At 54.7% G+C, this 16167-nt stretch overlaps 1 protein-coding gene across 28 annotated transcripts; it reads left to right on the forward strand.

The window, feature by feature from the left end:
* The first annotated feature begins 1909 nt into the window (after positions 1 to 1909).
* Positions 1910 to 14843, forward strand: LSM14B (LSM family member 14B). 28 transcript variants are annotated; one of them, XM_009437530.5, is made up of 12 exons: positions 1910 to 2259; positions 4088 to 4251; positions 5697 to 5910; positions 7056 to 7172; positions 8397 to 8504; positions 9255 to 9422; positions 9688 to 9765; positions 9999 to 10160; positions 10825 to 10975; positions 12651 to 12658; positions 12762 to 12947; positions 13627 to 14843. In XM_009437530.5, the coding sequence occupies exons 1-12, from the start codon at positions 2133 to 2135 to the stop codon at positions 13635 to 13637; spliced, it is 1494 nt and encodes a 497-aa protein (XP_009435805.1). In that variant the 5' UTR covers positions 1910 to 2132; the 3' UTR covers positions 13638 to 14843. The 28 variants fall into 28 exon arrangements, 23 of the variants coding, with proteins under 23 accessions (XP_009435805.1, XP_063658781.1, XP_009435807.1 ...); XR_010154152.1 differs by having other exon boundaries at positions 1993 to 2259; positions 11528 to 12658; XR_010154153.1 differs by lacking the exon at positions 8397 to 8504 and adding an exon at positions 11528 to 11728 and having other exon boundaries at positions 1993 to 2259; positions 5775 to 5910; positions 11826 to 12658; positions 13627 to 13923.
* Positions 14844 to 16167: the final 1324 nt, after the last annotated feature.

A 16167-nucleotide genomic window follows, 5' to 3' on the forward strand; every position in this document is an offset into this window, starting at 1 on the left:
AGACAGTGTGATGCGGCCCCAAGCCTGTGGAGGATGCCACCAGGCCAGACGGCAACTTCCCTGCGTGACTCCCCCGTGCTGGGCCTCTGTTTCCCCTTCTGTCAAATGGGGAGTCACAGCGTCTATCCTGCAGGGCAGGTAAGATCTTCTTAGTATAGTCAGAAACACATTTTAGGTCCTTACCAAGTCCACACTTACACAAACAGCTGAATTAAATATTTCACAAAATAATACTTACTTTCACCATGCGAGATACTATTATTTTCTTTTTTTCCTTTAGAAATAGGGTCTTGCTGCCACCCCTGAGTGCAGTAGTCCAATCACAGCTCATTGCAGCCTCCAACTCCTGGGCTCAAGTGATCCTCCCGCCTCTGCCTCCACCTCCCCAGGAGCTGGAACTACAAGTATGTGCCCCCACACTCGCCCAATTTTTTTTAAAGTTTTTTTTTTTTGTAGAGATGAGGTCTCCATATGTCGCCCAGGCTGATCTCAAACTCCTGGCCTCCAGTGATCTTCCCGCTTCGGCCTCCCAGAGTGCTGAGATTACAGGCATGAGCCACCCACCACGCCATCTGATATTTTCCAGCTTATTCTACTTCATTTTTATTATTATTTTTCTTGAGACGGGGTCTAGTTCTGTCGCCCAGGCTGGAATGCAGTGGTGAGATCTCTGCTGACTGCAATCTTCACGTCTCAGGCTCAAGCGATTCTCCTGCCTCAGACTCCCGAGTAGCTGGGGATTACACGTGTCTGTCACCACGCCCGGCTAATTTTTTTGTATTTTTAGAGTGGAGACAGGGTTTCACCATTTTGCCCAGGCTGGTCTTGAACTCCTCACCTCAAGTGATCCGCCCGCCTCCGCCTCCCAAAGTGTTGGGATTACAGGCGTGAGCCACCGCGCCCAGCCTATTGCATTTTTATAGTCACCACCCACTACTTTTTTTTTCCAGGACCCAATATTGGTCCCTGATCTGATGATGTTCACGGTCAAGACGGAAGCAAAAAAAGCACACACCGCGCGCCCTCGGTCACTAATCACGCGGAGTATACGCGAGGAGGGCCCGCAGCTAAGCGACGGCGGGCGGCCGAGCTTCCTCCACGGCCGGGGAGGTGGGCAAGGCCTCCGGGCCGCAGCCCCGGGTACGAGCGGAGGCTCCGAGGCCCCCGGTAGCCAGTCAGAATTTATTTTAAGGGAAATGGAAAGCTGCAGCAGGCTTTGGGAGGAGGGGCAGGATTAAAAGAGAAAGTGTGCTCAGCATGTTATATTTAGAGGCTGCCACGCCGGAAGCGCCGCCTTCCCGGGAGCTGCCGCCGCGCCCGCCCCCCGCCGGCACCTGGGCACTGGGGCGGGAGTCCCGGGGCTGCCCGGGAACACCCGGCGCCCAGGGCCTCCGCCACTCCCCGGTCCCCCATGAGGGTGAGGGCTATAGGCGCATCTGGCCCAAGATAGGGGAGTCGTCCGGACCCCACTTCTGTAGGAGGGGAAACTGAGGCCAAGGGGGCAAAGCCCCCGTGTTCGCGGCGCCCAGGGTCCGGGGCGGCGCCGGCACGCGCGCGGGCGGGGCCTGGCGCTCCTCCCCGGTCCCGCCCACTGAGCGTGCAAACCGCAGCCGCCCGCCCACGCGCACGCGCGCTCCTCCCGGGCCGCTTCCCACCCCTCCCCCCGCCCGCTCAGTCTCGTGCTCCCAGCTCCGCGAGGGGCCCGGGAGCCGGCCGAGGGTGGGGCGGAGTGCCGGGGAGACCCGCCCCCGGCCAGCGGCGCCTTGCTGCGCAGGAACGACGCGAGGGCCCGCCCCCCAGCTGGCGGCCCGGCCATATTTAAAGGACGGCGGGCGCGGCGAGCCAATGGGCGGCGAGCGTGAAGGGGCGGTGCGTGGCGGCGCGAGGCCCCGGATGTGGCTGCGGCGGCCCCTCCTCCCCCGCGCTCCTCTCAGAGCCCCGGTCGCGCGCCCCTTCTTGGTTCGCTCGGTGCCCGCGCAGGCCCCTCGGGCGGTGGCGAGGAGGCGCCCAGGCGGAGGCGGCGGCGGGCGGAGGAGCGCAGGAGCGGGCGGCCAGGCCACCGCGCGGCGGCGGAGCGGGCCGCGGCCCGGCGCTCCTTCCCCACCGCGGCCCGACGCACCCCGGCCGCCGCCATGAGCGGCTCCTCAGGCACCCCGTATCTGGGCAGCAAGATCAGCCTCATCTCCAAGGCACAGATCCGCTACGAGGGCATTCTCTACACCATCGACACCGACAACTCCACCGTGGCGCTCGCCAAAGGTAGCGGCCGCCGCCCGCCCGAGCCCGCTGACCCCCGTCCGCCAACAGCCCCGGCCTGCGGTGCCCTCCCCGCCCCGGAGCGCCCCGGAGCCTGGCGCCCAGACCCCGCCCAGAACCCACCCAGGGCACAGCCGGGCCGAGATCCCCTGCCCGCGCCTTCACCCCGGACGCCCCCGAGGCGCCCCCTTCCCGCGCGCCACCCTCCCACAGCGTAGCCGGCCGCACAATGGTCTCCCTAGGCTCCCAGGGCGGCGTGATTGTGCGCGGGCGCCCGGCGGTGTTTGGTGAGGGGCGGGCCCGGCCCCCGCGGTGCCGCCCCCTCGGCCGCCCAGCCCACCTCTGCAGGTGCCAGCTCCGAGGAGCAGGGCGGCTCCCGTCAGCGGGCCTCCTCCCCGCCAGCCTGGGGGGATCCCTGCGGGGGAGCCTCGAGGTCGGGTGGCGGGGCCAGTGTCCCGGCGTCTCCCGAAGGCTGGGGGTGGGGTCACAACACGCGAATCCTGCAAGCCTTTCTGGAACTTATTAGACAGCTGGGGCCTTGATCCTGAACAAATACCGCGTGCTAATGCAGCCTCCTGCCAAGGCAGAAGCATCCGTTGGCAGCCAGATGCCCCGGTTTAAACGGTTCTCCTGCTCTATCCTGACCTTCCCACTGTGGGGCTTACCTTTTGGTGACAGCCGCCTGTGGGCGCTCGTAACCCGCTGTGGCCGCTGGAGGACTTACAGGAGGGGGGCTCTTCTTTAGAGTCAGAATCTCTGAGGTTGTTGAGGCAGCGGGTGGTCCAGAGTTTCTTTGTCTTCATCACCCAGAGAAGACGGGGAGTGCACTTCCCCTGCCTCTCAGAGAAAAGTGCCCGTGGAGCCACGTCTGCCTAAGCCCGTGTGTGTGCTGGATCTGGCGCTAGGCTCCCAGGGGTTCTTGAAGTGTCTAGACGCGTCTGAAACGCTGCTTAGGTCACAGGGAACTTCATGTGTAGAAGAACGCACTCATTCCAAACAGGGAGTGTCTCCTTTTGAAGCCCGTCTCCTGCGTGGCTTCAGGAGCTCGTTGAGTGTGCCGGGGCTATGCACTCACTTGCAGCCATGGAACCTCACTACACTTATTACAGGAGAGCCCAGTTAGAGAAGCTGAGGCCCAGAGTAGGCCCAGGAGTTAGCAGGAGTTGTGTCTTATCAGTTAGTGGCTGCTGTCCCACCCACCTCTGCTCCTAGAGGCTTGCTAAAAAGAGACTTGGTAGCGCTCCTGGAAGCCTGCTGGTCAGGGGTTAGTAGACTCAATTCCTTGTCGATGCGGAAGCCGGGGTCAGAGGTCCGTAATCCTGGGACCCTGTCTCCCTTTCTTTTCTGTTACAGCTGTTCCAAGGTTTGTTATGGATAGAAGGGTAAGGGCAACACTCGTCTAGATTCCTTTGTGAGAAAACTGCCTCCTCAGGCGCAATGTGTGGTGAGGCTTTGGGCATAAAGCAGCCGGCTGGCTGTTGGATCTACAGAGTCAAATGTGAACAGGGAGGCCTTACGAAGCAAGCCTTGTTTTGCTGAGAGCTGTGTACGTTGGTGCCTTCGCACATCAGACTGTCAGTCTGTGAAATTGTTCCTTGTCATCTTTGTGATCTAGAGCTGTCTGTTGTCTGGAGCTTCACCAATTGGTGCATTATCAGCACTGTCCACTGAAAATCGGGGCATTAAGTAGTTGTTGAAACGTGGACCTGGGGTGCTGTGTTGTGGCTCTGAGCAAGTGTCGCCGTCTTTTGGAAGGCTTGGGAGCAGTGGTGTCAGGGTTGATTGAACTGGCTGAGGACAACAATAACGCTTCTCTTTCTCCACTCATAAGTGAGGTCCTTTGGCACTGAAGACCGTCCCACAGATAGGCCTGCGCCCCCCAGAGAGGAGATTTATGAGTACATCATTTTCCGAGGAAGTGACATCAAGGATATCACTGTGTGTGAACCTCCGAAAGCTCAGCACACACTCCCGCAGGATCCCGCCATTGTTCAGGTAAGTGTGCCACTGTCCCTCTGTGCATGCTGTAGGAGATGCTGGTTTCCATTTGGAGCTTGGTGGCATGTTTGGTCAGAACGCTCAATGTGAGGAATAACCTTTTTTTTTTTTTCTTTGAGGCAGCATCTCGCTGTGTCGCCAGGCTGGAGGTCAGTGGCGTGATCTCGGCTCATTGCAACTTCGGCTTCCCGGGTTCAAGCAATTCTCCTGCCTCAGCCTCCCGAGTAGCTGGGACTACAGGCACGCACCACCATGCCCAGCTAATTTTTGTAATTTTAATAGAGACGGGGTTTCACCATGTTGGCCAGGATGGTCTCAATCTCTTGACCTTGTGATGCACCCGCCTTGGCCTCCCAAAGTGCTAGGATTACAGGCGTGAGCCACCACACCCAGCCTGAGGAATAACCTTTTAATGAAAAGTGGCTTAACTTTTGTCCAGGCTGTTGCTGCTCTCACAGAAGGTGTTGATTCTTGTAGCACACACAGTAGGTGGTGTGTGCTGTGTCACGTGGCTCTTAAGGAAGGCGACCTGGGGAGTTGGGTGTGCGTGTGCGCGTGTGTAGCGTAGTGTGGTATGAGTGGATGCTCCTGGACCTGTGATGTTTCGGGCATAGCGTTTGCCCTTAGTTTCTGGTTGGAGAAGTCTGAGCCCTGAGCAGCTGCTGTGAGTGGCGTGACCTACCTGCAGGGACTGCAGGGCTTGCCCTCGGGTTACGCCCAGTCGTTACATGCTGCTGTTATACAACACCAGATTTGCAAGTCTGATGCCATGTGCCTGCTTATTGGGTTATGGCTTATTTTGCCCATGCTCCCCCAGGGAGCCCAGATTAATATTTTCTTCACTTCTAAATTTAAATATTCACTAGCTCCTCTGGGGTTCAGACTGCATTAGGTTCTGTGCTGAGCACCCATCCTGGAAGGTGGGATCACACAGGGCCGGCTTTGGGAGCAGTGGGAAGCCATCCGATGGCTTTGAGTTAGGAGAAATTTGGGTTAGAATTACATGGACAAGACACCTGTAATCCCAGCACTTTGGGAGGCCGAGGCGGGCAGATCACCTGAGGTCAGGAGTTCAAGACCAGCCTGGCCAACATAGCAAAACCGCGTCTCTACCAAAAATACAAAAATTAGCTGGGTGTGGTGGTGGGCATCTGTAATCTCAGCTACTCGGGAGGCTGAGGCTGGGAGAATTGCTTGAACCTGGGAGGCAGAGGTTGCAGTGAGCTGAGATCACGCCATTGCACTCCAGCCCAGGCGACAGAGCAATACTCTTTCAAAAAACAAAAAACAAAACAAAACAAAAGAAGGAATTACATGGACAGGTGAAACTGGAACTGAAATGCTGTGGAAAAGGCAGCTCTCACCATACTGGAAACTTGCACCCCAAGGGCTCCTCCAGCATCTCAAGGGTGCAGGCTGATGGGACGGTGCTTGTTTCCCAGCTGAACAAGCGCCCTGATGAAGGCGTGCGGGGTGATGGGATGGCCTTCGCCGTTCTCACCCGATGTCTCGTTGTTCAGTCTTCCCTGGGTTCTGCCTCCGCCTCGCCCTTCCAGCCGCACGTGCCTTACAGCCCTTTCCGAGGGATGGCGCCCTACGGCCCGCTGGCGGCCAGCTCCCTGCTCAGCCAGCAGTATGCCGCCTCCCTGGGTCTAGGTGAGTGACCTGTTTCTGTCTGGTAAACTACCCTTGCGTGTAACTGTCACTGAGTGGAGCGATGGAGCCTGAGGGTGGGGATATGCATTCCTGTCATGCTCAGCTCGTAGACTGTTTTGTTGCACACTTAGTAAATTACCCAGTGCAACTTCCGCTTGTGAGAGCATTTAGTAACTACTCAACTGAAAGTAAAAGAGGCAGCAGCCTGAGTGTTGGAACAGAAGAATCAAATCAAAATTCATTCGAAGAGTCAGGGCGGATCTAGGTGGAAGTCCTGGGCCAGGCATAGTGGCTCACTCCTGTAATCCCAGCACTTTAGGAGGCCAAGGCGGGTGGATCACAAGGTCAGGAGTTCGAGACCAGCCTGGCCAACATGGGGAAATCCTGTCTGTACTAGAAATACAAAAATTAGCTGGGTGTGGTGGGACACACCTGTAATCCCAGCTACTTGGGGGGTTGAGGCATGAGAATTGCTTAAACCTGGGAGGCGGAGGTTGCAGTGAACTGAGATTGCACCACTGCACTCTAGCCTGAGCGGCACAGTGAGACTCTGTCTCAAAAAATAAATAGGTGGAAGTCCTGGTATATCTGCTTCAAAGAAGAAATAGCTGATATATATGTAGTATTACAGATGAGGTCTAGCTGTTTGCACATTTATAAGCCTGTAAATATAGACGGGAAATACAAACCCACCCATCATGTCCCTTATTCTACTGTAAGTGCCTCGCTCAAAAATGGTTTCAACCAAGATTGAAAAACCCCAGAGTATGATTCCATTCTCCATATGTAGAGAAAGATCCTGCCTTGTCCTTAACCTGGACCTAGCTTTGCAGATGGGCTCAGAGTGTAGAATTGGCAGGTGATCCACGACCCTTGCTCAGAATCCAGCATGAAGTAGTGAGACAGGGAACCCTAAGCGAGGTCTGTGGGCCACTTGCTGCTACAAATCATGCTTGCTTGGTTGCTGTTCCTAGTGTGACAGGCGGCCTTCCCAGCCCAGCTCTCTGTGTTTCTAAAACGTGTTTGTAGGACAGAATCCTACAAGAGGTTGCTTGGCTCTTTCCAAGCTTGCTAGACACAAGACAAGTGTATCCTGACTTATTTGTGTGCTTTCTTTTTGCTCTTTCTCCTTTATCTTCCTTTAGAGAAGTTGGTAAGCCCTCCAGCCTCAGCCGCTGCTTCCAGCCCTAGCTCTTCTCCATCTCCACAGCCCGTTTCAGAGCTTGACTTGTCCTCAGAGCCACAGCAGCTCACTGCCAAGGGTAACAGCAGTTTGGGAGAACTGCATGCTGTCTTGCAAACCATTCTGAGAGCGAGGGGTAAAGCAGCAGACAGAATGACAGTAGCTGTAGCAGATCATTTGCCAAGCCCATGCGGCCGCTGAGCTGCTTGTTTTGCTTCAGCATGTAGTCCTGATTGATGAACTCTCAGTGTTAAAGAAGGGATTACAAAGAATCAGCGGAGTAGTTTGTTCTCTCTCCCTGGGTCCAGGTTCTCTGTTGACCTGTACCATGACTACCACATACGGGAAACTTCACTGTTCACAGAAAGTCATTTCCCTGGGGTTTTTGCTGGGTCCTAAATGTGTTCCAGAGTGCTGCAGGGGGGACTCCCCAAAGCACCTGACATGCCTGTTTTGCTCTTTGATCCGTGTGGTTCATAGGTCACTCATTGAGGGGATTCAAAATTAGGGGCTTGGGTGACAGTCGCCAACTGTTTGGCCAGGTGGACAGTATCAGCCTGATGGCCAGCTGGCCAGTGTACACCACCCGTCTCTGTGCTGTGGTGGTGGCGGCACCTGTGGGGTTTCTAGACCTTTTCTCACGTTCTACTCATTTCCCCTGAAGTTCTAAAATTCACATTGACGATTTTGTGTATGTTTGTGTTACACATAGCACCCTGACAAGCTGAACCATCGCCATTACCCGGCCCTGGTCCAGGTTGATGCCTGGGCTTTCCTTATGGCACACAGCTGCTGTCAGTCTGTCATTCTGAAGGTGCTGCTTTCCAAATCCTGCATGCACTCTGTGTATCTGAGTTACAGAGTAGTAATTTTTTTTTTCCCCACTTAAAAATGACACAGATACTTCTATTGCTCTTAGGATCAGTTACCTAAACCTGCTCATAGGGCAAGACTTTGTTTGAACTAGTTGGTTGTGTAAAAAAGCAGACAAGCCCCTTATCCATGCCCCTGCAGTCACAGTATGATCAGGAGGCAGGCAGTGCTGTGTTTGTCTCCCGGACATGCTGAGTGAGACAATCAGTGAGAAAGTGGCCCGGGTGCATTCCCGCCAGAGGACACTTTCCAGACCTCTATGCAGAGTCGTTCCAACCTGCCCTTTGAGAGCTTCTCTTGATCTGGTTACAAGGAATTTTTCTACAGTCAATTTTTTTTTTCATTTCTATTCCATAAAAGCAGTAAGATGAGATGCCCAGTCTTCATGTGTATTGGGCTGTTCGTCTAATAATAATTACCCTGTGGTTAGGGTGCCTTTTCTGTTTCAGATCTCTGTTCACTTACACCCAGTCCCACATTGTCCTGTTTAGAGTCCCTACAGGTCCTGGAACCTTGGAAAGGGAGGAGATGGAGAGAGGTGGGTGGTGCTTCCCATTTTCCTCCTGGTTCAGAGGGCCTGGTTTCTGAGGGTTCATCCCCTGTGCGTGGGCCTCGGACTGCAGTTTCATAGGCACAGCCCCTTGCCAAAGGCTACCTAGGAGCCCTTTGTGTCTTCATGATGAGCCTTTGCCCTTGAGAGAAGTGTAGGCCGCTACGTCTCGGAAGTCAGCTCCTGCTTCATCATTTTTAGTTTTATTGTGCCTTAAGTGGAAATGACAGTGTTGTAGAATTTAACTTCAGAATTTGTTCACTGCATTTTCTAGAAAATCCCAGGCTGGGCTGGTTCTTCTCCAGTGTGGACCAGAATGAAACAAATTCTCAGATCCTGAATTCATCAGGATCTTGGGGCTGCTGAGCTCCTTTGGGATTGGAGCTTGTGTGGTTTTAAGAAAGCTGTTTCCACACTTCTGGGGAGGTGCCTGTTTGTAGGCACGGTGTTTTTCCTGTCCTTGAGGTTCCCTAACTTGGGAAGCTCAGGGCTTTGGGAGTGGGGAGTCCAAAGATGAACTGGCCTTGGTGCTGCCCAGTGACTCTTGGCTTTCTTTTGCTGCCTGGGCTAGCCTAAGAGGGAATGGCCCAGTCGGGGTGCTTTGCCTGGATTTGATAGAACATCTAGGCAGTTGCCCTCCTTTCCTTCCTGACATGCCAGCAGAAGAGAAATGCCTGGAGATATAAGGCTTGCTTCTTTTCTCTCTGTTTTTAAACCCTCCTCCCCTCCTCAATTCAGGAGCTGGTTTTCCATCCATCCCAGTCGGCAAGAGCCCCATGGTGGAGCAGGCTGTGCAGACTGGTTCTGCTGACAACCTGAATGCTAAAAAGCTGTTACCTGGCAAGGGCACCACAGGGACGCAGCTCAACGGTCGTCAGGCCCAGCCGAGCAGCAAGACGGCCAGCGGTACTTGAACACATCATTTCCTGGAGTTTGCTTGATGTTCTAAAAGTGGCACACTACTTCCTGGGCTATTTTTTTTTTTAAATTAAAAAAATACTACTCCCCCATCCTAAGCCCCATGTGCTTTTGCAGGGCAGGCCTGTGCAGCAGCCTCCTGCGGTGCCTCCCTGGCCGCGTGCCCCATGGTGGTGGGGCCTGCTTCCACAGCTGGGTTCTGGCTTCCGGCTGCTATAGGAGCTTTGCCTTACTCTTCCCTTTTGCGCCGTAGATGTAGTCCAGCCGGCAGCTGTGCAAGCTCAAGGGCAGGTGAATGACGAGAACAGAAGACCTCAGAGGAGGCGATCAGGTAACACCTGTTGCCACTTGATTTCTGGGGACCACGAGTGATCAGGCTGAGCTCTGCTTGCCCTCCTGCCTGCTTCTCTGGTTGGCGGTTTCAGGGGTGCTGGTGTGAAGTCGCTGCTTGTGTGCTCTGTCCCTTCTGTGGCCTTGGGGGTGTGCCTGGAAATTCCTTGTGAGGTGTTTGAGATCACTGGGTTGGTGACCTACTTCAGCCAGGGCTGTCCTTTGTCCTCACAGGAAACAGGCGAACAAGGAATCGCTCCAGAGGGCAAAACCGTCCAACTAACGTCAAGGAAAACACAATCAAATTTGAGGGTGACTTTGATTTCGAGAGTGCAAATGCCCAGTTCAACCGAGAGGAGCTTGACAAAGAATTTAAGAAGAAACTGAATTTTAAAGGTTTGGCTCATTCTATGAAAATTATCCTCTGCACAGGAGTACCCCTAGAGAGTGTTAGGAGGAGATGCCTGGCCGGGTGTGGTGGTTCACGCCTGTAATCTCAGCACTTTGGGAGGCTGAGGTGGGTGGATCACCTGAGGTCAGGAGTTCAACACCAGCCTGGCCAACACAATGAAACCCCATCTGTACTAAAAATCCAAAAATTAGCCAGGTGTGGTGGTGGGCGCCTGTAATCCCAGCTACTCTGGAGACTGAGACAGGAGAATCGTTTGAACCCAGGAGGTGGAGGTTGCAGTGGGAGTGAGCCAAGATTGCGCCACTGCACTCCAGCCGGGCGACAGAGCAAGACTCTGTCTCAAGGAAAAGGAAGAGATGCCTGGAGGAACCGGGGATGCCAGGCGGATGGTGACCGGCGGTGAGGAATTAATGAAGTGAGGTGCTGGGAGGTGTGAAAACGGGTGGGATAAGGTGCAGACTGCACAGCCCAGACGGCAGAACGAGACCTGTGCTTAGAAGGTAGAAGAAGAGATCTCTGCTTTGCACAAGGCATAGTTGATGTCTTAGCTTGAGGGTGGCTTCCGAGTGAGCCCGGAGGGACCACCCTGCTAAAAGGCTGTGCGCTCTGCCCCTCCTCCATCTCCACGTGTTCTGCTTCTTTTTGTAGATGACAAGGCTGAGAAGGGGGAAGAGAAGGACCTGGCTGTGGTGACCCAGAGTGCCGAAGCGCCCGCTGAGGAAGACCTTCTGGGGCCCAACTGCTACTATGACAAATCCAAGTCGTTCTTCGACAACATCTCTTCTGAACTCAAGACCAGGTGAGAGGCTGAATGAATGAGGGGAGGACAGTCCTCCAATCTAGAAAGGACAGGGCTGAGGGCTCTCAACCTGAGGGCAGAGCTGGACTCTGAGGCTCAGGGTAGCTGTTCTAGGGTCCTGCTTGCGTTTCTGCATGATGGGTGCCGGAGTCCCAGCAGGTTGCGTGTGAGAAGCCTCTTGGGGATCCCGACCCGAGGGGTTGGCTGAGGTCGAGCCTGTTTCCTCTTGGCTTTGCTGCCCTGTCCCCACAAAGGCTGGGCTGCACCGCCCTCCCCGGCAGACCCGTGTCCACATTCAGCATACCTCACGGTGCTCTGCTTGCTGGTCCCGCTGGCCTGGCAGCCTGAGGTCCTTGCTTTGCAGCCTGAGGTATGGCTAGAACGTGCTCACACTGGCTTTCCTTCACTTCATTGTTTGAGGCCAGGGACCATGTGGTGTGTTTTATTTTTCACACCTAACAGCTGGTCAGAAGTCCCGCGAAGCAACCTAGGGAGTGGGTGGCATCTACAGTGTGGGCCTGGCTTGGAAACTTGGGCCCATTTGTCCTGCAGATTGAGCGCCAGACATGCCGCGGGGCGTTGAGGGGGCCTCAGAAGGCAGGCTGGAGAGCGCCACCTCTTCAGGTTCATGTTCTGCCAGGGGAAAAATAGAACAGCATGTTGTGAAGGCCAGGCAGTGAGGGCGATGGGATGGGGCTGTGGACTCGATGGGAAGTGGATGATCAGTTCTCACAGGCAGAGCAGGCTGTGCAGGTGAGTGCGGGAAGTGCTTCCAGACAGGCTGAGTCTGGGGGATGGGTTCCTGTAGGGTTTTGTAGGGCATGGCAGTGACTTTGGCTTTTGTTCCAAGTGCCGCGGGAAGCCATCAGAGGGTTTTGTGCTGAAGCGTGGTGCGGTCTGATGTTTTACGGCGTCCTTGGTGAGAGTGGTTGGACGGTGGGCAAGTGTGGCTGCTGACTGGCCAGTTAGGGGCCAGTGCTGCAGCACAGGTGGCTTGGAACCAGGCAGTGGTGGTGACAGAGGGAAGGAGTAGAGTCTAAATGTATCTTGAAGGTGGCGCTAACAGAATTGGCCAACATGACAAGAGAAGAGTCCAGAATGACTCCTAAGTCTTTTGGCCTGGGCGGCTGATGGGTGGAGTTGCTGTTTCTTTGAACACGGAAGTCTGTGGGAGCAGCAGGTTTCCGGCTGAAGAGGAGCTCAGGGTGGGTGTGTTGCTGGAGCTGTTGTCTGCGTCGGTAGGAGTGCTGGGTGGGAGTGCTGGGTGCACAGTTGGATGTGGGAGATAGTCTCCCACCAGCAGCTTGTTTGGGTGGCATGAGTGTCCATGCTGTATCCCTGTCTTTCAAACTCCCAAAGCAGAAGCATCACATTCCAGGGAACTTGTTCCATCTATCCTAGCCCCCTCCTTGTCTAGGAGGGTCCACTTCATGCTCCGGTCTCAGGTCTCCTGGGCCCCTGGGCCTCCCCAGGGCTCCTCTCTGTGCCCAGCGAGCAACAGCGGCTGCCTTGGTAGCCAACTAGTATCACTGCTTGCCTGTGGTGCCAGAGATGGTAGAGATGGATCCTGATCCCCGGCCCACTGTGGAGATAGTCCTGGTTGGAAACGTGGCAGGGAGCACCTGCAGTGCCGGAGCTGGGCTCCAGAGCTGACGGGGCCGCCCCTTCCCTGTAGTGGCCCTGGTGAGTCTGTCCCTCCTTCCCTGGACCGCTCTGAGGACGAGGCCTGGCCAGAAGCCTGGGAGAGTCAGTGCCTGCTACAATCAGCATTTCCTCTGTGGTTTAGCTCCAGGCGGACGACGTGGGCCGAAGAGAGGAAGCTCAACACAGAGACCTTTGGGGTGTCAGGGAGGTTTCTTCGTGGCCGCAGTTCTCGGGGCGGATTCCGAGGAGGCAGGGGCAATGGGACCACCCGTCGCAACCCCACTTCCCACAGGGCCGGGACTGGCAGGGTGTGAGGGTGCAGCCAAAGGTGAGTGGATGAACCTTCTGGACACTTTGGTGGGAGGGTGTAGGGTCAGGCACACCTGGAGAGCTTAGGAAGGTGGGGAGCAGGCTCGGTTTCCCAGGAAGGAGAGAGGCCCAGAGGTGTCAAAGCCAAACCGAGGGCCTCAACCCTATGAGTCACCCGGGAGGCTCTTGGCCAACTTCAACCTGCATCTGTGGGGGTAGGACCCAGATCCTCCAAGTGAGATTGCAGGTGTGGGAGGTGAGGTGGTGCGGGAGTCACGTGGGCTGGGGGCTCACCACCCAGGTGAAGCCAGCAAGTGAGACCTTGCTCCAAAGCCAGTGTCTTGGCCCAACCCGGCCCTAAATGAATCAGAGGCTTCATTTTTAACCAGGTCCCAGTGGATTTGTGGGCACCTTAGGGTTTGGGCGGAGCGTCCCACATGGGGTGCCTGGTGCCAACCCCACCCAGCACCTCGGGACAGCCAGGTGGGCCCTGGAAAGACTAGCCCTCCTGCCACTAGCTGCGTCCCTGTCCCCAGTGTATTGTACAAGTAGGATTCTCAGAGTGGGCTGTGAGAAGAATGGGGGTAGCCAGTCTGACTCTGGGGGCAGGAGGGAGGCTGAGTGGCTCCTGCTCGCCAGCAGGGGCAACAGTGCTAGCTTATCCCAGCAGATGCTTGACTTCCTGTCATCTCTTGCAGGCTCCTACTGAAGTGGCGCATAACTGACGCTGTGTGTGTCAGGACGCGAGGAAAACGCTGCACTTACAGGGAGAGGTGGTCACTTTGTTTACGGAGTTTGGAAGAGACCCATACTGCTACTTGTGTTTTGGACTTAACTGAACTTGGACATGGTCTGAGTTAGAACCACTTGTTTTGGGGAAGTATTCATGGGTAACCTCTTTGAGGTCTCTCTACCTGTGTTTCCTTTTTAGTTGCGCATAGCCTAATTCTAAGGTTTTGGTATTCTGCAAAAAGGTTTCTATAGTGAAAGCTGAATCCTTACTTTGTGACTTTTTTTTTTTTTTTTAATGACAAGCTTTGACTTTTAAAAGTGGAACCAAATCTGTTGGCAGAGGTGGCAGCCAAGTACATCTCTGTAACCCAGCTGGCCCCTGGTGCTGCTGGCCTGGCACCCCCACTGCCAAGGGTGGGGTCTCAGGAGTCAGGCAGGGCCAGCACAGGGTGGTGTGTGGGGGCAGGGGTGGGTGGGTGGAGGGCACGGAAGGGGTTTTCCCATGGATCATGTTGTATAAGTGAACCAGACCACCCTGATGGCATCCACAGTGATGTCAAGGTTGGGGCTGGCCAGGGGTGGGTGGACTAGAAGCATTTGGGAGTAGTGGCCAGGGGCCCTGGACGCTAGCCACGGAGCTGCTGCACAGAGCCTGGTGTCCACAAGCTTCCAGGTTGGGGTTGGAGCCTGGGATGAGCCCCGGCAGCGCCTTGGCCCTTCTGTGGTCCCTGCCAGCCTCTGACCTGGGCCGGTCAGTCATTGCTGGACTCTGGCCACACACTGGCGTTCTCATCCACTTGGAAACAAGCCAGTCTTTTCTGCAAGGTCAGTTGACCAAGAGCATATTTCCCCTCTGTTGTACATCGTTGCTTTGTGTTTGTGTTGTAACAGTGGGTGGAGGGAGGGTGGGGTCTACATTTGTTGCATGAGTCGATGGGTCAGAACTTTAGTATACGCATGCGTCCTCTGAGTGACAGGGCATTTTGTCGAAAATAAGCACCTTGGTAACTAAACCCCTCTAATAGCTATAAAGGCTTTAGTTCTGTATTGATTAAGTTACTGTAAAAGCTTGGGTTTATTTTTGTAGGACTTAATGGCTAAGAATTAGAACATAGCAAGGGGGCTCCTCTGTTGGAGTAATGTAAATTGTAATTATAAATAAACATGCAAACCTTTAAAATTTTCTTTTCTGATGCTCTAAGAATCCTGTTGACTCTTCTGCCCAAGTCACCTCTGCATCATGTCCAGGTCTGGAGCACACAGGCTGGTGGAATTTGGGGAGACTTGGGCCCCATCAGGTGATGGAACAAGGTGGCTGACCCAATTGGTCGGGTGAAGTGCGGCCAGCAGACCCGGGTTCTCCCTGTGGGCCACCCTTCTGGGATGAATGGCTCTGCTCTCAGAAACTGGATACAAAGTTCTTTTAAAAACCCAGCTCACAGATAACACCTGTATCATAAGCAGTGGCCCCTTTGCCACCTTCCTGCTGCCTCCAAGCTCCCCAGCTCAGGAGCGTTCAGGTTCTCAGGCACCATAGAGCATGTTACACAGCCATGAGCAAGCTGCACCCTGGACCCACGCAGAAAAACAAAGACATGGCTGGTTCTAGGCTCAGAGCATCCCATTTTAGTCTAATGGGTTTCCAGGTGACCTTAAAAGTGGCCCTCAGAGAGGACGAGGAGACACACCAGCTGCATGAGTTCTCCCTTCATTACCTGCCTGTGGCCATCAGGCTCCACAGCAGAACTGCCAGTGGGGGGCCCTCCATTTCTTGGGTGGGGGTAATGGATATCCTTGACCAGCAGAAAAATAAATGTTATGTGTGCCAGATACTGGTGGCCACAGTCCTCACCCAGCTAGAGAACTTGGTGAAACAGGTATTGCCTCCCAGAGCATCGCAAGGTAGTCAGGTTATCGTGTGCCAGCTGACCTTGCTGTTAAAATGTTCATTGTTTTGACAATTGTACATTTTACGCTGAGCTCAAAATGTATCTGGGCCCCTTTACTCCTTTTTAGAAGACACATGCCCAAAACCAAGGACCAGAGGAGGACCCAAAAGCCTTAAACTGTGGGACTACAAGTCAAAACGCAGGAAAGGGCAGAGAATAGCCAGAACCAGTCTTCAACATAGGGGGCAGACGTCAAGATGTGGTCTATGAAAGTCAGACATGCAAAGCTGCTTTGAACAAAGCTGCTGCTCTACAGAATGAACCCAGGGCTACTTGTGTTTGTGTCCTTGACATTATACATTCATTAGGGGACTAGAATGAAGGTCTAAAAGCAAACGGAAGTCATTCTGTGTCTACAACAGAGAAACAGGTCTGCTGAAGGCCAGGTTTCTCTGCAGGACCCAGGGCAGCAGCTCTGACTTCCCAAGGGAGGAAACTGTGTCTCACACTGGCTTACTGTCTTAGCCACAAGGAACAGAAAGGAAAGCTCAATTACGGTGGCTCAGGGTTGAAAAAGAAGGGTGAGAGATGAGAGGACTGCTGTGATTGCACCTAAAG

The sequence above is a fragment of the Pan troglodytes genome, chromosome 21, assembly GCF_028858775.2.
Source record: "Pan troglodytes isolate AG18354 chromosome 21, NHGRI_mPanTro3-v2.0_pri, whole genome shotgun sequence".
NCBI lineage: Eukaryota > Metazoa > Chordata > Mammalia > Primates > Hominidae > Pan > Pan troglodytes.